This window comes from Candoia aspera, chromosome 3, assembly GCF_035149785.1.
Source record: "Candoia aspera isolate rCanAsp1 chromosome 3, rCanAsp1.hap2, whole genome shotgun sequence".
Lineage (NCBI taxonomy): Eukaryota > Metazoa > Chordata > Lepidosauria > Squamata > Boidae > Candoia > Candoia aspera.
The window spans coordinates 115,817,383-115,838,896 of record NC_086155.1 but is presented as its reverse complement, the minus strand read 5'-3'; the positions used below and the strand labels follow the sequence as shown (position 1 = coordinate 115,838,896).

Here is a 21,514-nt window from a genome sequence, read left to right as displayed (position 1 = left end):
CCCAATTGAGAAATGCGTTTGCCCATATGGAACTGGAATGATGAAACAGCCCAATACGTGTAATTTTATTGTACCATCTATAGAGATATTCACAATGCTTATATCCTGCCTCTTTTACATCAGTATCCTGAGTGATCTGACAATACTTACACGTTCATCCTTTTTTCAGACTGTAAACAGTTCATAACTCAGATTGTAGCAAAATACTGTGCAGCAGTCATGAAAATTAAGTGACAATTAGTGAAAAGTCTACCATGGTTGTAATATACTGTTATTTCAACTATTACAATTCATTGTACTCTACTTTTATTTAATGATTTTTAGCTATTTTCAGTATACTTTTTATCTTTGGCCCTTGGCTGTAATAAAGATTCATTCATTCATCTACTCCTGTTACAGCTCCATCCGCAAATATAACAGGAAGTAGTGTGTCCCTGGGCATGCACATAGCCCTGAAAAATAATTACATGCCTTCGGCTAAACATGCTTAATTATTTCCATATGACCTGACCTACTGAGATTCCCAATTACACCCTTTTAGCCAGCCTGTAAGACAAATGACTGAAAGGCTTATACTGTAGCTCTGATTTGTGGCAAGCTCTACATTATCCCAAGAGGGATAGCCACTGGTGGCCTTAATAATTTCAAAAGCAAATTTTCAGTTCAAAATTCCAGCAAGAGCGATACATGTGAGAGATAAGCCAAGAGTCAGTGGATGTCAGTTGCGTCAACCAGCAACAATCACATTCAGCTTCAAGCACAGAGCTAAGACCATTGAAATGAGTGCAAGCAGCAGCAATGGGTTTCAAATGCCTTGGGAACTACATCCCCACGTTAACAGAATGTAATCAATTGTTCAGTGTGGCTTCTCTCTAGTTTGCAATAGAGTACTATCTAGTTCTGTCGTATCATGTATCCTAGAAATTTTAGTGAAATTAGGCAAAGTGAAGCTGCAGGACTGAAATTTACTGCCCAACCCTGGTCTGGTGTACTTGGCAGCTTGATTGCCCTCCTTCGACTAATAGGAGAGGCAATGCCCACAGCGATTAGCACAATGGCTGCTCACATACTGGTGATTTTGCTAACAGCTGATCAGATAAGACAATGCTTTGCTCCAATATCATAACCAAGTGGCTACCAAGATGAACCAGTCAGTCCAGCAGGTGGGACAGAATCAGAAACAACCACTTCCAGAAATGTGCCCCTTCCCAGAAGGGGCCAGGCTGATCTGGTAGCTGATGCCTGAGTAGCTGCATCCAGTTAATATCAAGTCCCCACTTCCCTGTCAGACAAACTGTGATAATGTAAAGTATCTAATCACCAGGAACCCCAACCTCTGGGGACTGTAGTCACCCCAAACTATCCAACCAAGCAAGCCCTGAAGCTCAGAATTAGATGGGTAACTAGCTGAGTGCCCTAGCCACAGCTGCAGGCACTAAAGCCTTAAGAGCATGACTAGGCAGGAAGATGAAGCATGCTGTACCTGCAGACCTTAGTCACTGAGTAGGAGGGAAGGGCGAAAGGAAGTTGAAGAAGAAGGTAACAACCTGAGGCTCCTCACTAAATCCTACCAAAGACGTCTGTCCAGAATTCCTGATCAAACAAGAATTTCACTGTTCTGTTATTGCTGACTACAGGTGGGCATGTAAGACTATCTTGCTTATTTTCTTTTCCTCTTCTGTTTAAACTCCAATCCTTAGGATCTGAATACCTAAGCGGCCGCCTTTCTTTAGTTATTTGTGTCCAGCCAGTAAGATCTGGGAGAGTTGACTCACTCCAAGTCCCCTTTGTGCAACAATGTCATCTTGCAGGACCTCAGAGACGAGACTTCTCTGTGGCTGCATCTGCCCTGTGAAGCAGTCCATATGGTCCCAACCCTGCTGGTGCTTGCACAAACCTTTTGCTTCCTCATAATAGATTAGAGTTTCGTCTTATTGTTATTTGGTTTGGAATTTTCCACTTTCCCAATGCACTGTTGGTTATTATTGTCAAGTGTTTTGATGCTGTGGCTTTTTTGGGGGGGTCTGTTTATTTTTTAAATCTAACATGTAAGCCTTGTCACTGAGGTGGCCTACAAGTTTATCAAGTAAATTAATAAAAATAATCAGCTCATGAATAATGGGAGTTCTTCTCTCCCCATAATCCCCACCAAACATGGGCAATGTTGCTTTCTGATATCTCTTCCCAGCAAATGACTGATCCTACATTATCCCTATTTTGTTTTTTCAGGAATATTGAAATTCCTTCCCTATTTTGCAAATGCATACAAAGAGACAGCAGAGTTCCCATTCACGAAGTGTAAATCCTCTCGACTCAGATTTATCCACACTGATGCACAAACAAATATATTAAACACAAGAAAGCTATTTCCTTCTTTCCTCAGTTTTTCTCTTGGGGCACTTCCATTCTGAAATCAGAATTAGCCTTATAAGAGTAACTGGAACAAAGAAGCATATGGAGGCAAAAGGATTATCTTCCTGCTCTCACTCCATCTCACCCTACCTATCACCATACATGCTCTAGATACCACTGCAGATATTTTTGATAATGATACTTGAAGAAGATGTAGATCTGTAGATCTTAAACCACTGCACCCACCAGGTGCACAAAAGACAGTAAATGTACAAAGAGCACAACACACTATTGAGTGAACGTGCTTTCCCATATAGTTGAGTACCTAGCCTCAGATCAGCTCTCTTTCCTACCAGTCAACATACTTTTCTTGTCTGGATTCTATTTCACTTAGCTCACATCCAGGCAATGTAGCCTTCAGACAGTGATTAAGGTATTTTCCTGTGCCCTGGAATTTAATTGGAAAGATAAATAGGAATGGGTGTTGCCTACATACTAGGGACACTATACTGTAAGTATGCTTTTGTAAAAGTTGAAAAAGCATGAACAAGATAGACTTTATGATACCTCATAAAACAAATGCTCAGGTATCAGACAGGAGTCTTCCAGCACCACTTACTGGAGACTGCTCTTCAGACAGAACCAAATCACAACAGAACAGAACAACTTTGTTCAAAAAAGATCATCATAGTAGTGTAATCCACAGGTATGCCTCAGTCAGCTATGGCACTTTTCCTTCGCCTATTTCCTAGTTTTGATCACCTATAAAGGGAATCTCAATCCCCAAATCAGACTAGAATCCATACTGGAATGGGTCAGAATAATATCTCATTTAATTAAATTCTCAATGTCATTCAAGACCATCTGGAGCTAAGTTCCCACCACTTGCTTGAGCATGTTGTCCACTACTCCAAAAAAGGAAGCATAGAATAAATATCAAGAACAGATTTTAAGCAATATCTAACCTTCCTCAGTATTCCAGGAATCCCTTCCTCCTGAAAGAACCCATTTATCATCTCTATCCTTGAAACCAGCCATCCTCTGGCAACTTTAACTACTAGATGGACAAGGATCAAGACTTAGGTAATGAGTTTGAACTATTGAAGGAACTTTGCCACATCCAGAAAAATATCCATTACAACAGAGCAAGCAAATGCTTTGGATACATAAAAAGATTAACCTGGAATCCAGGTTGTGATAATTCTGCATATCAGTAAAAAAAAAAAAAGGCTATGGAGGGCTCTTCTACATTTTTACATGGGCTAAGGTATAAAAGACCTTTAACTCACTTAGTAGGCTGTAAAATGAGATCCAACTCGTGTTCAGTCAGATTTACCATGAGTCTTCCTTCATGATAAATAATAGTGTATGTTACTTCCTTGCCCTAAATTCCTTCAAAAGCATAGAAATAGCAACTTCTTGCATAAAAGAGTGTTTAGGAGCAAATGTAATCACTTGATGCACTTCTGCATACCAAAGGTCAGCTAGAGCTTTGCTAGAATCTTAATAACTGGAAAATCTCTGGGAGCCTTTGGATACAAAATCTTCAACACCTCAGTTTCTTTAGGGATCACATGTGCCAACAATTACCATGCTTTGAGGTGATGATTTTTTTTGATGATGTCGAGATTATCACAAAGTTTCCTGCCCCAGATCCCATCATCATGGTCTAGCAGAAAACACCAAGGTCAACATGTGCTCTACTATATATGATGGACCACATATTAACTGAGACAGGTCCATGATTTTCACTTGTTTATATGAGGAGTCACTCCTTATACAAATTTTAATGTGGGCGTTTCTCTTATTCCTCTAAATTAGGAAGCGTGGTATGCTTCAATGCCATGTCCAAGTTCATCTCTATAAGCCAACAGAAGAAGACCCTTGCACAACAGGGTAGATGGTACATCAGCTGAATCCAAATCTTATATCGAAGAGTTACTAAATGATACAGACACTCAGAATTCAGCAACCACCAGACAGGATACCTAGTTAATGCAAAAGTCTTATGAGAGATGATTGCTACTCTGCTTCCACATCCCCAGGTTTAATTTGCTACACATTAAGAAATATTGTGGATGAGCTAGGAGATATTAATGATTTCCACATTGTCTTAGTGGTTCTATCACTTGTGCCATATCAACATGCTCAAGTTTTATATGCCCAAGATCTCCCCATTTACTATGCTGTAATTCACTAATAGAATACATTGCCAGCAGTCTCACACACAAAACACAAGGTGGAGAGATAACATTTCATTTGAAAATTTACAAATTATTTTCAATTCAGTAAATTCAACTAAAATCAACAAAGCTTAAAGACAAACTGAAGCTCAGAACTGATATAAACTGAAATAGAATTTTTACACATACAGTAGATTTTCTTCTGTTGAAACCAAATGACCTAGCACTGTTCAGTGCTTTTCTAATTTTGAAACTTTAGCCAATTTTAAATAAAAACCTTTCAACAATTAAACCTAAAAGAAAGATCAGTTTCTATATTCCTTTCTTAAAGAATCCACATGCTGATAAATGTATTCTTCAACTGTGGAATTTGATCAAAGGAATCAATCACTTTTTATAGGAAGCTAGGAATGCAGCATTAAAAAAAAGAAACATAGAAGTATAGAATTACATTGCTAGCTACTGCCAAAACAAACTGCTTTAAAGCTCATCCAAAACCCAAATATTTTTCAGTTTAGAACTATTAACAAGATAGGTACTGAAAATAACACCTTCCTGATTAACACAACACACCCATTAGCCCTCCAAATGAGTCCAGTGATACAGAATTTTAATTCACCTCAGTAAACTGGTGCGTCCATCGTCCAGTGCCAGATCTGTGTGTACCATTTCCTGTTTCAGTTCTCCGATTTCTGAAGCAATTGTGTCAATTAGCTTGAAGGACGAAAGCAATATGACATCAGTAAGTGGAAGAGATGTAGAAATAAAAGAATGGACAAGATGAGTCACTTAAGTTTATAACTCATTTCATCCCTTCCAATTCTGACTTCCTGTTCTTAAGAGGAACAAATATAATAAAACACATACTTAATTCAATCACAACCCAGGAAAATTCAGACAATTCCCTTTTCTTAATAAATTAAGTATCTCCAAGTTGATTTCATATATATATATATTCATATATATATATATATATACTGTATATATATGGAATCAACTTGCAGACAGCATTTTATTTTTATTTTATTTATTTATTACTTTTAGCCTGCCTTTATTATATATCCTTCCCAATACAAACTAATCCATTGATCCACATACATACAAACACACACAAACACACACAAAGAACAGAGTTATAAAAAATGTTTAAATAGAGCACAATTAAATAAGCCACATCATGCATAGTTGAAAATACAATCCAGTTTTAAGTTGAAAACAATTGGATAAAAATTGGATAAGCTGGTCGAGAATTCTGGGAGTTTTGGCCCAACACAAGAACTCACTTTGACAAAATCATGTCCTTAGAATTCATAACTGAATCAAATATTCAAAGTAATTTACTTACATTAAATAAATGATTTGTAAAATTATTTTTAAAATTTGTATTGTTTTAGTATACTGAAAGAGAAAAAAATATGCAAACAAGAAAAAAGAAAATAAATAAGACATACATATATAAAAATCTAAGTTTCTAAAGCTTGATCACACAGAAATTGCTTTCCATTACACTGTTAAAGAACAAATTCATAAAGAAGAGTGGACAAACAACAACAATCCAAGATTATAAAACCAAGGTGGTACTGTCTTCCCATTATAAAGAGAAATCTTTTTTTTTTTTTTGCTGAGCCCCTTCTTGATACTGTATATTCATAGATCTTCATATAATAATACATTCCAAATTTTGGATATATAATTCAAAAGCAGATCTTTAAGCCCTATTATGCTTCCTAAAACCATATAAACAAACTTATGGATATTAAATAAAAATGTAACAATCGTGCAGCAAGCTATTTTACAGATCCTTTATTTAAGTCTCCCCTCCATTGTTTTAGACTTCCAACAAAATGAAATTCACAGCCAACCCTTTTAATATGTTCTCTGAGGTGTAAGATCATAAGGACATACTCTTAACCACTGATTTGTTAATAAGGAGTATTCTGACAATTATTCCAAAGTTCCTACAAATAACTGATATTCACCTTAACAATACTGTATGATTGTCTAAAAAAGTACTAGAGATTTAGAATAATCCAACATTGATAGTATTTCAGAAGTTTAAGGTGCTGCTAATGAATCTGGACCAAAGTTTGAAATCAGAAGATATTGTAATTGGATATACTATCACACTGCATTTTTTTACAATCAAACTTCCTCTTGTATTAACTGATTTCCAAATTCCTAAACTTTTCACAGAAATGGAGAGATGATTCAGACTGACTGAATATGAAACCACTTACTGAGGTTGGGTCTAAGACCATCTGGTTCATTTGTTTTTGGCTTAGTGTAGTGTGTCACCCAAACTATGGCAGCTTATTCAGCAAACTATAATTAAAACAAATCATGGCTTAGTGCAATGAGTGAAGCTAGCAAAATTTGAACCAGAACCTTCTCAGCTGTTATTACTTAAAAGTCACCCATTCTGAGAACTTCTATATAAACGAAAGATACCTCTTTTCCACTGAATGTGAATTATAACTACTGAAATAAAGTACTTAATTTCTCAGGAATTAAAATGCCAACCCAATTTCTGTCATCCACTAATGATTTCTAAGAAGGTACTAACTGTGAGTTATAGTAATAGCGTAATTATGAATAAATCACATTACAGGTTTTCAAACACTACATACTAGGTATGTGAAATATTGTCATTGCCACTGGCACCACAGTGTAAGCGAAAAGCTCTCAACTACAAACCGTGAAATTATATATTTCCTCAAAATGCATGTAAAAGTTTTGAGCTCATTTCCTGCTATTTAATTACCATAAACTTCATTTTGTGCTTCCACCCATAAATGTTTATCGGTAGGTTAACATATTAGAAAATAATACTGCTATATTCACTCAAGGCTTATGCTAACATTTTATGGCAAAATTTGTTATGTGTCATGCTCCCAGATCAAACATTCCCAGAACATCTGATCCGACTCACATGCATGAATGGAGTCAACACATGTTGAGACTTGCGAGTCAGTAGAAGTGGGAGGGGGACAAGCCAGGTGTGTGAAAGCATCTTGTTTGGGCTATCTCTGGCATCCAAGGTCAAGCTGCCAAGCCGTTGGAGACATCTAGATGGAACGGAACGGACTGGCACGAAAAGGGGGGCTGCATACCGAAGAAGGGGGAGGTGGTTGAGTTCATTGGGACGTTTAACTTGGGGAAAGCGCGGGAACTTCTATTCGCAACTTTTTATCTGTACTGCACATTACACTCCATTAAAGAGATTTCTACTTAACCACATATGAATCGAATTTGATGGTAAGTTGAGTAGGCAGTCATCATGTGCAACATCACAAAACCAAGTTTTAAGTCACCTATGACAAGTGTACAGTTTATGTTGAAAGAATGCAGGCCTAGTAGAAACCAAACTTGTCATAGTCACTTAAATGTCTATGCTACCTTTTTTAAAAAAAATATTTTGTGCCATGAACTCCACATTCTGAATTCCTTGCACATGTGTATGGAACTGATACATGCACACTGACTCACCACATCACACTAAGCCATTATTTGTTTCAGCAATTTGTTGAATAAGTCATAAGTGTTCGCATATAATGCTAGTCCATAACCATACCTACAAACCCTATTATGACTTAGTGGGGACCTTGTGGACAATTCAAACCTAATTATGTCATATTGCTTCTAAATGCTATAACACAGAGGATTTGAGTAAGTAAGGCGTTCTCTGAGGTGTTAAGTAATTACCATAATCAGATAGGCTAGCTTACCTTAAAGAAGCATAAAATCTTTGTATAAGTTTTAAAGAGATACCAATTTTTAGAATGTGTAGTTATTAGAACTCACTGCAGTGTGAAATTTAAATATTCTATCCCAGCTATGATCTCAGTAAAAATTTCAGTGTGCCAAATAAAAGAAGCCAACTGGTCTGTAATGAAATTCTGGAATTCATAAACAGGCAGTATCTTTATTAAGATAAATAAGTGAACAAGTTTTGAGTCCTTTGAAATTCATTATTTTGTAATATTTTGGACTCTGAGCAAGTAAAACTAAGCCTGCTTTCCCCTTAGAACCAAAGGAAAGATGAATCTACATCAGTTTTTGTTTCATGGTATGTAAAAAGTTTGGGCTTTCAAAGTATATTGTTTCACAATTCTGTCCACCAGGGGGTTCCACACTACGTGCTCTAAACAAAAATGTCAGTGCATTATTTCAATCAATATTCTGAATAAACTCAAGTCTCTACATAATAGGTCAGAGAAGTATACATAATGTAAAACATTATTTTGATATTTATTTATATTTGCTTTGCCTGTGAATTCATTGATCTGAAATCCATTAAGAGAACAGTGTTTTTTCTTTTCGTTATGAACAACCAAGCTGAACGCTAGACTAGATCAGGTGAAACCAATAAATAATTTCAAATAGCCATGCTGATTGGGAATTACATGGGAATTATGGGAGTTGAAGTCCAGCAGCAGGTTGTGGAAGAATAGATTAAGGCCTATTTTCAAGTAACAAGAATCAAAAACAATGCTTTGATTTTTGAATGCACTCCTCACATTCAATGGGTATACAAAGTATAACTTCATCCTATTCTTCATCTTCATCTTCAGTTTATTCTTAGAGATAAATCCTCATAAATCCAAATCATGTTTGGAAACAAGCATGTTTGCCTACAAGCTGATATGGTTTTCAGGGATCAGATAGAAAGGTTTGCATCACAGCCAGAAAATGTGGACTAGAATTGTTCTATACTTTTGAACAATATTAACCAAGGGAAAGGAATCTGCAAGTTGAAAGTGGTTGGGGATTGTGGGGATAATAAAAGTTACATGCCCGTTGGAGTTAACATCAGTTCTGAAAAAAATAGTTGAGAGTGTTATTAAAGGGAATATAGAAACCATATAGAAGAACAAGTCTTTCTAAAATGGGACAACACAACAAGATAAATGTTCTCTCATTAACTTTCTAGACTTGTGAAGAATGTCATCAAGCATGTTGAGAAGGGTGGCTCAGTAGATGTTGTATACTTGGATTTCAAAAAGCCTTTCAGAAGTTCCTCACTAACTTCTCCTGAGCAAACTCAGCTGCCACAGGATAAAAGAATAGGTGTCCTCATGGACTGGTATCTTGTTAAAAACAAGAAACAGCATGAATAAATGTGCAATTCTTACACTGGCAAGATATGCACAGTGGGGTCTCCAGGAACAGGTTTTGGGACTGGTACCTTTCAGCTCATAGGTAAATGATCTTGTTGATAGCACTCCCATATATACAGATGCAAAGATGGTTTCCATTACATAGACAATACTTTTGCCATAATACAAAAAGGAACAGTTAGACACACAAGACAATCTACAGCTTTAAAGGTATAACATTTGCAAGAGAAGACGACAGTAACAAAAACTACCTTTTCCTGGATATCATCAGCAGAGGAAACAATGGCAGACTAAAAGCCCAAAGCATATTGAAAAACAACTCACATTAACCAAAGTAACAACCCAACTGCCTCAAGAGGAACAGCACAAAAACATTATTCAGACAAGGAAAACACACTACAATAGTCCAAACTCCAAAAGATGGAAGCAGACTACCTATACAACATCTTCCAATTCAATGGATACCTGGCAAATTCATTAAAAAGTGCCTACCCACACAACCTGTTGCAACCCTTGAAAAAGATAACTCTCCCATACTGTACGTCAAACACATCTGAGACAACCAACAGACTATTATAATCTCTTGGCATCATTGTAGCACAAAAATCAACAAAATCCCTTCAAAACGTCTCAAACAAAACCAAAGACCCAGTAAGCAAAGAAATAAAAACAGGAGGCATCTACAACATAAAATGTAAGGACTGTAACAGCCATTGTAGGATGGGTAAGTAGAAATTTGGTAGAACAAATCCATGAACATCAATTGACAGTCAGAAGATGTGAAGAATATTCCCTAATCTCTCAAAACATAGACAAATTCAACCACAATTTCAAACTGGAAGCTAATGACATTTTGTACCAAGCCAAATCCAAAAATTCTAGGGAATTCCTGGCAGATTGGCATTCAGACAAATCAGCCATCAAGAGATGAATAGAGATGGCACGGGTCCAGGTTACCTGAGGGACTGTCTCATCCCCATGAAATCAACCCGTCCCACCCGATCATGCAGAGAGGGCATATTACAGACCCCCTCCGTAAAAGAATTCCATCTGGTGGGGTCCAGGAGGCGGGTCTTCTCTGCAGTGGCTCCCGCCCTCTGGAACATCCTGCCCCTGGAGGTGAGGCAAGCCCCATCGCTCCTGACCTTCTAGAAGAACCTGAAGACTTGGTTCTGCCACCTCGCTTGGGGCGGGAAGGGGAGTAGATATTCCTGGGGATAGCTGGCGCCTTAGAGCTCTCCTCACTGAATTAGATCTCTTATGGCCACTTGGATTTTATATTTATATTTATATTTACTTTTATATTTATATCTGGTACTTGTATTTATATTTTAGATGTTATTTATGGTTACTGTTTTAATGTGCTAGTTTTATTGTAAACTGCCCACAGTCCCTCTCTTCGGGGGAGATGGGCAGTGGCAAAATTTGAAAAATGAACAAACAAACAAACCCCATCAACATGCCATTTAAAAGGTATAACCACAAGTCAAGAAAGGAAATCAATAGCTCAGGGCACATTCGCCCTAGAAACCAACACCCAGATAAGCAAGAAACAGCCCCAGATAAACTATCAGAGAAAAAAACCAATGCTATAATCAAAGAACCATCAAGGAAGAAACCACACCCCAACCAAGACTGACAGGGCAAGCCACTATATATAAATAACCAGGAAGCTTCATTTTTCCATGGACTGTTATGTTTGCCTGGTAACAGAGTGTCTGCAGGAAAACAACCAAGCTCAGAGAACACCCAACGTATGATCTTGAGTTAAGATTGAACAGTGAAGCAGTGGCCATATTTGCTAATGATAAAGTGTTAAGGGTGGTTAAATCAAAAACAGACTGTAAAGAACTCCAAAAGAATATGGGCTTCAAAATGGCAAACGAAATTCAGTGCAAACAAGCATAAAGTGATGTGTGTTGACACAAAAATCCAGATTTCATCAATACATTGACACAAACTGACAGGAAAATGATCTGGAGTCAAAATGGATAGTTCAATGAAAATGTCAATCCAGTATGAAACTGGTGTTAAAAAGAAAACTCGGTGCTTGAAATTATGTACAGAGAATTAAAAATTGAACAGCCAAGTAAGGATGTGCAAAATACACCAAACTAGAACATTCCGTTCTTCCTCCAGGAATCCCAGTTTTTCTCCAGATCATGTTCTGAAGACAACTTGGTGGTTTTCCCTCTGAACCGGGGATTATTTTGTCTAGAACATCATTTTTAGGACACCTCAAACAGCTTCTAGTTCAACAGATATACTTCTGGAAACTGCAAAACTGCCCCCAAAATATATTAAGAGTTCTCTGGAATGTTCCATTCTCAAACGGATAAATTTTGCACAACCCTCCATATCTGTTTTGAGACCACTATATACAATTCATTCTCTGGCCTAAAGGCCATAATAAAGGTTTTGATTGGATCTGATATATGCAATTCTGGGTACTATAGGATACTATAAAGCTAGGAAAGGTGCAAAAAAGGTAAACCAATTGTCACAGGTTGGAGCAGTTCCCCTACAAGAAGGAAAAAAAAAACCCTACAGCAATTGGGGCTCTTTAACCTAATACAAAAGAGGGAAGGGGAGAAATGACAGAGGTTCATAAAATCATGCATGGCACAGATTACATAGGAAGAGTGATAAGTTTTTCTCTTGCTGTGAAGGTATCAGAACTCAGTGTCATCCACTTTAAAGTAAAACAGGGAGAAGTGAGACTGACAGAAGGAAATACTTTTTGACACAGTATTTAAAATATCTTCCAGGAATTCACAGGATCACTGGAAGATTGGGATTGGGCAAATGCAGTAATGCAGGAAATTGGTTAACAGAGTTTTACAAGGACATTTTGCTTCTAGCAATATAAACAGAGACTTTGCATATGGTCATTGCTGGATGGACAACTCCAGAATCAAACAGACCTTATAACAGAAGCCACAATATGCAGAATTACAGTCTAGCCATCAGGTTATGGAATAGAAGATGAATAATTGGTGCAAAAAATGCAGACTAAACTTAGACAATTAAAGATAATAGGTGGCCAGCAATACAAAGTCAGAACACCCAGTCGAGTTATCTGTAGAGGCAAATGAAGTTAAAAAAAGATAAAAAGGTTATATTGAAATCCTTTACAAACAGGATTATAGAACAACAGAAACATTTGTAGAGAAATAATGCATTCAGGAACTGATCCATTAGAAAGTGAGGTACAGCAGTTAAACCAACTATCAAACAAAACAGCATCAAATGTAGATGAAATATCCTTTGAACTGTTTAAAGATGAAGTTAGTTAAAGTGCTAACAGTTATATGGAAACAAATACTAAACCACGGCCTAGAAATGGTGGAAGATTAGTGCATTTGCCATGAGTCGTTAGGAAATACATTGGTACAGGAATTTGGTAAACGAATAAATAGACCTATAATGAAAAAGTTGGATGTAAGAGAATGCACAAATTACCATACTATTGAAGTAACTGCTCACATAAGCAAAGTTTTTTTTACAAATAAATTTACAGCCATGTATGGAGAAAGACATGCTAAAGGTTTAAAAATGCCTTTCATTATATAGAACATGCTGGACTGTGGAAGATAATTGGTTAATTTTTCTTGATTAAATCAGATTATCCTTTGTTACAATCAACAGGAACTCATTCTAAGAAATGAATTCAGAGATACATGGTTCTGAAAGGAATGGAATGAGATGAATGCAGATTGTTATCTTACCTGTTTAACTTACACAGCAAGTACAAGAAGGGCGGGACTGAAGAGGGAACAGATGGCATCAGAAGTGGAAGTTGAAAAACTAACAATTTGTGACATGCAGATTACACCATTTTATAAACTCCACAGTAAAGACGACTTAGAGGAGCTCATTATCAGTGTAGAACTTTAGGTTTGGGTTAAATATTAAGAAGAAAAGGGTAATGTGAACCAAAATGCAGTTGATGGCAATGAAAATGGTAGATAATTTTCTTTTCTTGACTCAAGAACAGATAAAGATGAATAGTGTGTTGAAGTTGAAAAAAATTTTTATCCTAGGGAGGAAATATAATAAAAGATACAGATATTTTATGGTAATGAATGACATCAAACTGGACATCAAGAAACTGTGAGAAAGATAGACACCTCTGAATTATCATTTTGGAGATGGTTGCTGAGATAACAACAACAACAACAACAACAACAACATGACGGACTGCAAAAAGACCTAGTCAACAACTGATCCTTGATGAAACAAAAGTTGGCCATTCCCTTGAGATTATGATCACCAAACAGAAACCCACACTAAAGATGGTGGGAATTCATCCATACAGTTGCCTGGGGTCTGGTGGAATGGTTGCATCCTCAACATACCTCCTGTTCTTTTACAGATGTGATCTTTTGTGGCATCATTTTACTACTGAGATAGCAAAACATAGGTTTGAAATTCTAGTATAGTAGGTGGTGTCCATTTTCTTCCCCTGCTGGGACTGAAACAAGGATAGGAAATATCCTTGTTTTATAATCTGCAATCTATTTTTTTTCTTTATGAAAGAGATTATTTATATGTCTGGGCAGCTCTATCCACTTGCCAAACACAGGAATTTGCTTCAACTGCCATAATATAAACCACTATTTCCACAGCTGAAGTGGATTTAAAGAAATAGACTTTCCGTAATAAAAGTAAACCATTAACTTCCTTTAATGTTAGATAACATAGTAAACTGTTCAGTCTGCCTGAGAACAAAATCTGCAGCAGCCCAACTCTGAAGGGACCTCTGAAGGCTGCAAATAGGATGCTGAGGAATATAAAACCCTGGTTTACTTAATAATGCCATTTCTTGATACACTTGAACTGGAAACTAACCACAGAAGTTGAAATCAAACACAACGCAGTAGACTAAAATGTGATTAACTATTTTATGGTTCCCTCTGTTATACAAATGCAGCCATTCAGTAGAATATTGAAGAGTTTTGCTTCTTAAAAGGAGAGCAGGTGCTTTGTACACAGATGATCCCAAATTCAAATTCCAATTAACACAAATACGAAAGTGCATCGGAACATAAGTGTTTATAATACTGTACAAGAGAAACAGTTGACCTGTTATATGGTGACTACTAATGTTACTGAAATGTATGGAACAGACTTCAAGAATAGCCAGTTTGGTGTGGTGGTTAAGGTACTAGGCTAGAAACCAGGAGACCATGAGTTCTAGTCCTGCCTTATGCACAAAGCCAACCGGGTGACCTTGGGCCAGTCACCTTCTCTCAGCCCTAGGAAGGAGGCAATGGCAAACTACTTCCAAAAAGCTGTACCAAGAACTCTGCAGGGACTAGTCCCAGCAGTCGCCAGGAGTCAAGACTGCCTTAAAGGGACAAAAAAAAAAAAAAGACTTCAAGAGAATATAAATATATAGCCATCATGTTATTTTGTTTGGGACACCAGTACCATTAACCATACCCTTCTATCCCTGCAAACCATCCCTGCTTCTTTTTATTTTTTTGAGCATCTCACCAACTCCATCCATCAATGACTTTTTTAGTCTTCCTCTTTCTCTAAACCCATTTGCTCTTTTTCTTTATACACACACACACACACACACACACACGCATGCATGCATGCAATTTAATTGTCACATATTTGCTTTATATGATGAAACCACATCCATGTATTTATTTCATAGTGGTCACTTTGTATTCAATCTACATTTATTCATCACCCATTCATTCTTGACCCTGTCTCTTCTTGTTTTACCACACACGTGTAAGTAACCCATTCCCACTTCATTCAATCTATTTACCCAACTCTCACTTCCATATAAAAAACTAAGCTTTCTCACTCAGGCTTTGTCAAAATTCTTAAGCTGAAAAACAGTGAACGGACAACTGACATACATTTTGAAATAAAATATATCTCCTTATCTTAAAAAAAGTACCAATATTTTAGTTACCTTAAAAAAACTTCCTCTCTCATCAAGGGACTGGGATTCCATGGTAGAAGTTGACATTTTCTCTGGGAAAGCTCTACTGAACTCCTCCTAAAAGCAGAGACATATTTAATGGTTACTCCGGGCTGTAGGAAATTCCTTTCCAAGCCACAGAAACAGTCACAACAACAGTTTTGCCAAGCTTTTTTCCATTAACAACACAGTACCATTTCTGTCCTACCAGAGCCTTTAATGTATCTTTTTGACCTATTATTTCCTGTGAATCACACTTTAAAGACAGTGCTACTGGCATTTTCCCCTCTTCCCAAACACACCCATACATTGTTTTTGATGCATTTTAACAGGCTCATTGTGAAAGAATACAAAGGTTTAATAGTGGCTTATTTGCTCATTCTCGGTCTAAACTGAACGAATACAACAGGGTTACTAAAATCCTACATGAACTACAATAGAACCTTTTCCAACCTCGTGCCCTTCAGAAGTATTAGTCTACATGTCCCATCACCCCCAGCCAACAGAGTAGGAAAAATCATACCTAGAGAGGGACATAATGCAAGTTACTAAAAAAATACATGTGATGTTCAAAGAAGGTGCAAGGCTTGAAAGCAGATACTAATGTCAGAACTTTAGTACTGAAATGCTAAACTTGTACATCCTTAGCTACTTCCACTGCAGATTCTTTGGCAAACAGACTACTGCTTATCTAAATGAGGCTTTTAAAAACTCAAACAAGGCTTTATCTGTGAATATACAGTATTTTTGTCCAGGAGACTTAAAAGCATCTGGATTTCAGCAATAATTTACTTCAGGCAGAGATTATAATATAGAGGTAGTATTAGGTCATTATGAAAAAATCAGGAGGAGTCTGGTAGCACCTTTTCCAACTAACAGATTTTTGAAAGGCATAACCTTTTGTGAGCTGCAGCTCACTTCATCAGACTCCTTCTGATATTTTGCCATCATAGACTAACCTGACTCTCCTCCTCCAATGACATTGTGCAAGATTGCAAGGATTACCAATATAACATCTCAGTGCTATCAAACCTTTATTGTTTATAACAAAATAAAATTTAAAAATCTACTCTCTATTCCCACGATCCAGCAATTTCTTAACACTTTCCAGGTACAGCAAAAAATGTTATTTTAATTTATTGGTGGGGATGGGGGTCATAGTTAACAAAGGCAACTAGCTGCTATGTCAAAAATCGTATTTTAAATGTAATGCGCATATTCCTGTGTTGCTTAAAATGGCATATCTTTATTTTAACCTTGGCACATTTCTTCTGAAATAATTTCCTTTGCAGCAGTCATCTGACAGCCTAATTCAAGCAGAGCACTGATGTAGTTTCCCACAAGATTACTCTGAAATTCAGGAGCCAAAATACAGGAACTGTCTATGGTGCCAATACTTAGTAAATCTCTTAATTCAAATGTTGCCATTGTGTTAGTCCAGCTGTACTTGTAAAGGACGAGATTTGTAGGGCTGGGGGGAGGGGGGAGAGTCCAACTTCTGCAAATGGTAAGAAAGAGATTTTGTTCATTTTTACAAAATAGAACAGGACAGTATGTACAGGCTCACTGATGGCCAATCATAACACAATATAACAGAGGAGGAACTTGCTACTTACACTACTTTATGTATTCCACACACTCTTCACTGTGGAAACTTCCAAATTAAACTTTGACATATACTACCAAGTATATATGTTGATGTATATATGTACATATTTTATGACCTATATTTATTTTTGTAAACCACCTTGTGATATTTATCTTTAAGAAGAAAGGAGAGGTACACCTTTCTCAAAGTAAACTCTTAGCCCTTTAATTTGTCTGCATTACACTTGTGTGATCTTAATGACTGTATACTTGCCAAGGCTCTCCAATCACTAGAAAGTGACGTTCTGCCTCCCTCAGATCTTCCCTTGCAGTAGTAGGGCGAGTACTAGTACTAGATGGTATGTTTGAGGCTCACACCCATGTTTCACATCGTCGCTTCTCTTCCACAGTTTCATGTAATTTCTTAGATGCTCAAAGAAACCATTTCCATAATTCCCACGTTGCAGTTTCTTCTTCCCCTCAACCAACCACCTTAACTTCTTGTAGGAACTAGTAATTCATAGGTTTTTGTCAGTGTGGTTTAAGTATCTGGATGTTTTCCTTTCATTTAAGGCATATACAAATATTTATTCTTCTGTAGGTTTAGAGAGTACCATGAGTAGAGATCTTCCACTTTATTTTTAGTTGTCTCAATACTCTTCCAAACCAATCACTCTCAGCTTCTTTATAAATTAAGCTTATTGGTCTTTCTAATGGCTTTCCAAAACTATTTCTTCCCCCAAATAAAAACTTTCCTGAAACTGATGTTTCATAGAAATCATCAGAATTGTTATTTCCTCAGGGAGCAGGGGACAATATAGGTAGCAAGTAGTAATTTTTAGATAGGAAAACTATGTAAGGGAGAGAAGGATTAATCCTGATACTCCAGTGGCATTTTACCATTTAAGTCAAGGACCTTGCTTCTATTTGCCTTTTCAAAATAGTGAGAAATTATTTCTTAATGTGACACAAAGTTTGTCCCCTACAGAAGAAACTAGATGACAAAAGAATAATAAGATATATACAATAATATATAATAATAATAATCTGAAGCCAGATGATAAGTAAAAGACAATACTTGCAACAAATTGGGTACCTATCAGATATCTTGACAAGTTCAAAAGAAAATACCTGCTATAATGCTTCCTATAGGAATGTGGAGAGTAGCACAATCATACCTGTTCATATAGCTTAACATAGCAAGATGGACAATACCGACAAAAATAAGCCTCCTTTGTCAACACCTCCATTTCCAATTATATGACTTTTTAAGTGATTACTCCAGCGGTAGTTTGGATTAAGTGCTGGAGAGAAGGATTCTATTTCTTTTACCCTAGAACAGCAGAACTGAAAATTGCTAGTTGCTATCTCTATTTTCCACCTACATATCAGAATGTTTTTGTTTTGACTTTTGACCAATTGTGGTAATGAATAGACTCTGCTATGTACCTTTTGCCACTTGACTCATCACATGGGAGTAATTAAACTCGCAGGCTGGCAATATCCCCTCTTCAAGAAGCCATCACTGGAGCCCTATGGTGCTCAACAACTACTATCCAGTCTCCAACCTCTCCTTTTTAGGGAAGGTTGTTGAGAAGGTTGTGAGATTGCAGCTTCAGAAGGCCTTGGAGGAAGCAAAATATCTGGACCCTTTTCAACTGGGTTTCAGGACAGGACATAGTACAGAGGTGGCATTGATTGTGCTTGTTGATGACCTCTGTCAGAACCAGAATGATGGTGGTGAAATTGTCCTAGGTCTCCCTGATCTCTCAGTGGCTTCTGATACTATCGATCATGGTATTTTTCTGGACTGACTGCAGGGACTAGATGCAGGAGGTGCAGTGTTGCAATGGTTCTGCATACACCCATGTAACACCCCTGCTATATAAGCTGCAATGGTTACCAGAAACCAGCAATTCAAGGGACTAGTTATGACCTCTAAAGTCCTCCACAGCATACAGCCTGGCTATCCAACAGACCAAATTTCTCCTATTGTTTCTGCCCATCTGGTAAGACATGACGGAGTGTGCATGCTCCAGGTCCCATCTTTAAAACAGTGTCCTGTGATGGGCCCTAGGTGGCATGCCTTCTCTGTCACAATGCCTGCCCTCTGGAATCATATGTGCTCCCTGCTTCCCCCTCCGAGGTTCATGTTGCTATGACCTTCAAACAGGCTTTAAAGACTTGGCTGGTTCCCCCAGCATCAGGAATATGTATCTTTGGGAATTTTTTTAGTCAAGTGCTTGTTGTATTAGTTCCAATTGATTGCCTCTTTTATTTTTATATTGTACTGGATGTGCTTTTAATTGTAGCCACCTCCTGGGTTGGATGGCTTATACATGCGATTTACAAACAAACAAACAAACAAACAAATGGTTCCTATTGTTTAAGCTGACTTTTTTTTCTCAATGGCTCCATATTTATACATATATAGTCCACAATAACCATTCAGCTGCTTCTACCCACTTGTTGATCTGTGTGCAATTTTATATTGCAAATGAGAATATACAAATATACAAAAGTACTCTTTTTTGGGGGGGAAATCTGTTTTACATGGGCATCCATCCTATTTCTCTAAGACCACAGTAATCACCATAAAATGGCATGCCCACAGAAGTCACTTAATGGTATAAATATATTAACTGTTGCATAATACGCATAAATTTTCAGTTGCAAGACACCTCATAAGTGATATGAGAACAGCTAAGTCTGCATTACATAGTGCCCAGGATGAGAGCAAAGTACTATAAATCAAGTTTGCAGTTCTTTACACGTATCAGTCATTGCTGCATAAATCAAACCTAATTTCAGCATTTTACTTGCCTAAGTTAATCTTCAAGTATCAGGTGCATCTAAGAATTTTAATACATACTTTTGGAGCTGTAGTAAGTTTCCCTGATAAGCATATTGAGCATGCAGTGTGTGATTCATTACCTTTTATATCAATACAAATACCCAGAGAAACAGGATGTATGAATAATCTCTTTCCCCTCCCTCTATTTCAAGAGTTGTGCACATCTCCAAATTCTATAGTAGGTGCTACTATATTAAACCATGACTATTGCTACAAACATGCAATTGTCCTATGCAAGTTGATATGCAGCACAGCCTTTAATTAGACACAGAGCAACCTTTGTAGAAACAAATCTGTCCACTGAGTATCTCAAACTATGAGGTTATTATAACAGTCTGATGCTCCAAATCATGGTCTGAAGGCTTAAGAGCATGCAACACGTTCATGTTTAGCTTTTGCTCTTCCCTTACATGGGTTTCCTTCTCTTTTTCCTTTTTTTTGGTCATAATTAGCCACTGTATATAAGCTGGTGAAAGAATGGTATTAGTACTGCTCCAAACCAGATGTCTCTTGCAAGGTTACTCCAAATCTCACTTTAAATAAGGAAATTAGAATTTGCTAAATTGTTATTATAGCAAACTGTATATTGAAAAAATAGGAAGTGGGGTGGGGGGAAGCCAAGCATAAGGCATATGAGTAGTCCTCAGTTAACGACCCTAATTGGGACCAGCAATTCCATCGCTAAGCAATGCAGTCATTAAGCAAAACGTCACGTGACTGCTCCATTTAGCAATGGTAGTTCCAGCAATCCCAGTTGCTGTCACTGAGTGAATCCCACATGGTCGTTAGGTGAGGACCGACCTGGATCCAAGCCTTTCTTGAAAGAAGGTAAGACTGTCTCCACCTCAATTCCCCCCATCCACCTATCTCCCCCACATCTCTTCCCTTCTGGCCACCCACCTACCCACTGCCCCCAGATGCCCTCGCCGCCCAGGCATGCCCGCTGCCGTGCCCTCCGCACTGCATGCCACTACCAGCTGGGGCCTTCTTTCTTTCCAAAAGAAGGCCGGCATGAAAGAAGGACCCAGCCAGAGCGCGAAAGGAGGTAAGTAATGGAACTTACTGCAGATAAACACTATTCTTAATCTAAATGTCTTGACTTGTATGACAAAACAAAATACCTCAGGCTACAGTTTACAAATTATTCTGAGCAAACCATCCTGATAGTACAATCTAAGCCAATGGTTCTTAAACTACAATTATCCCCAAGAGGATAATTTGGGCATATTCTGGGGGAAAGGGAAGAATTTGTTATCACTTGTTTGTGAGTTAAGGATCCAGTATGGGACTGCTGCTGCCAAGGGGCTGCATTTTTTACGGGATTACAGTAGTGGCATTATTCGAGAAAGGGAAAAGGAGTAATTGGATCTAAGAACCACCAATTAAGCAGATAAGAATCCTAAATTCTTTGTATCCTGGAAGTTCTGCGACTGGAATCTTCGGGCCTCTTTAGGGTTGTTCCTAAGCCCTGCTGCCA

General features: G+C 37.5%; 1 protein-coding gene across 4 annotated transcripts in view; it reads right to left on the bottom strand.

Moving 5' to 3' along the window:
- The window catches only part of RIN2 (Ras and Rab interactor 2), a 68,398-nt gene that overhangs the window by 32,488 nt on the left and 14,396 nt on the right, over positions 1-21,514 (bottom strand). For 2 of the 4 annotated variants that reach the window (XM_063298693.1, XM_063298695.1), the window contains exons 1-2: positions 15,588-15,670; positions 5,155-5,249 (exon numbers count right to left, since the gene is read on the bottom strand). In XM_063298693.1, the coding sequence (XP_063154763.1) occupies positions 5,155-5,249; positions 15,588-15,644 (152 nt within the window). In that variant the 5' untranslated portion in view covers positions 15,645-15,670. Of the gene's footprint in view, positions 1-5,154; positions 5,250-15,587; positions 15,675-21,514 lie in introns of those variants that run through there. The other 2 variants (XM_063298694.1, XM_063298696.1) reach the window with 1 other exon arrangement.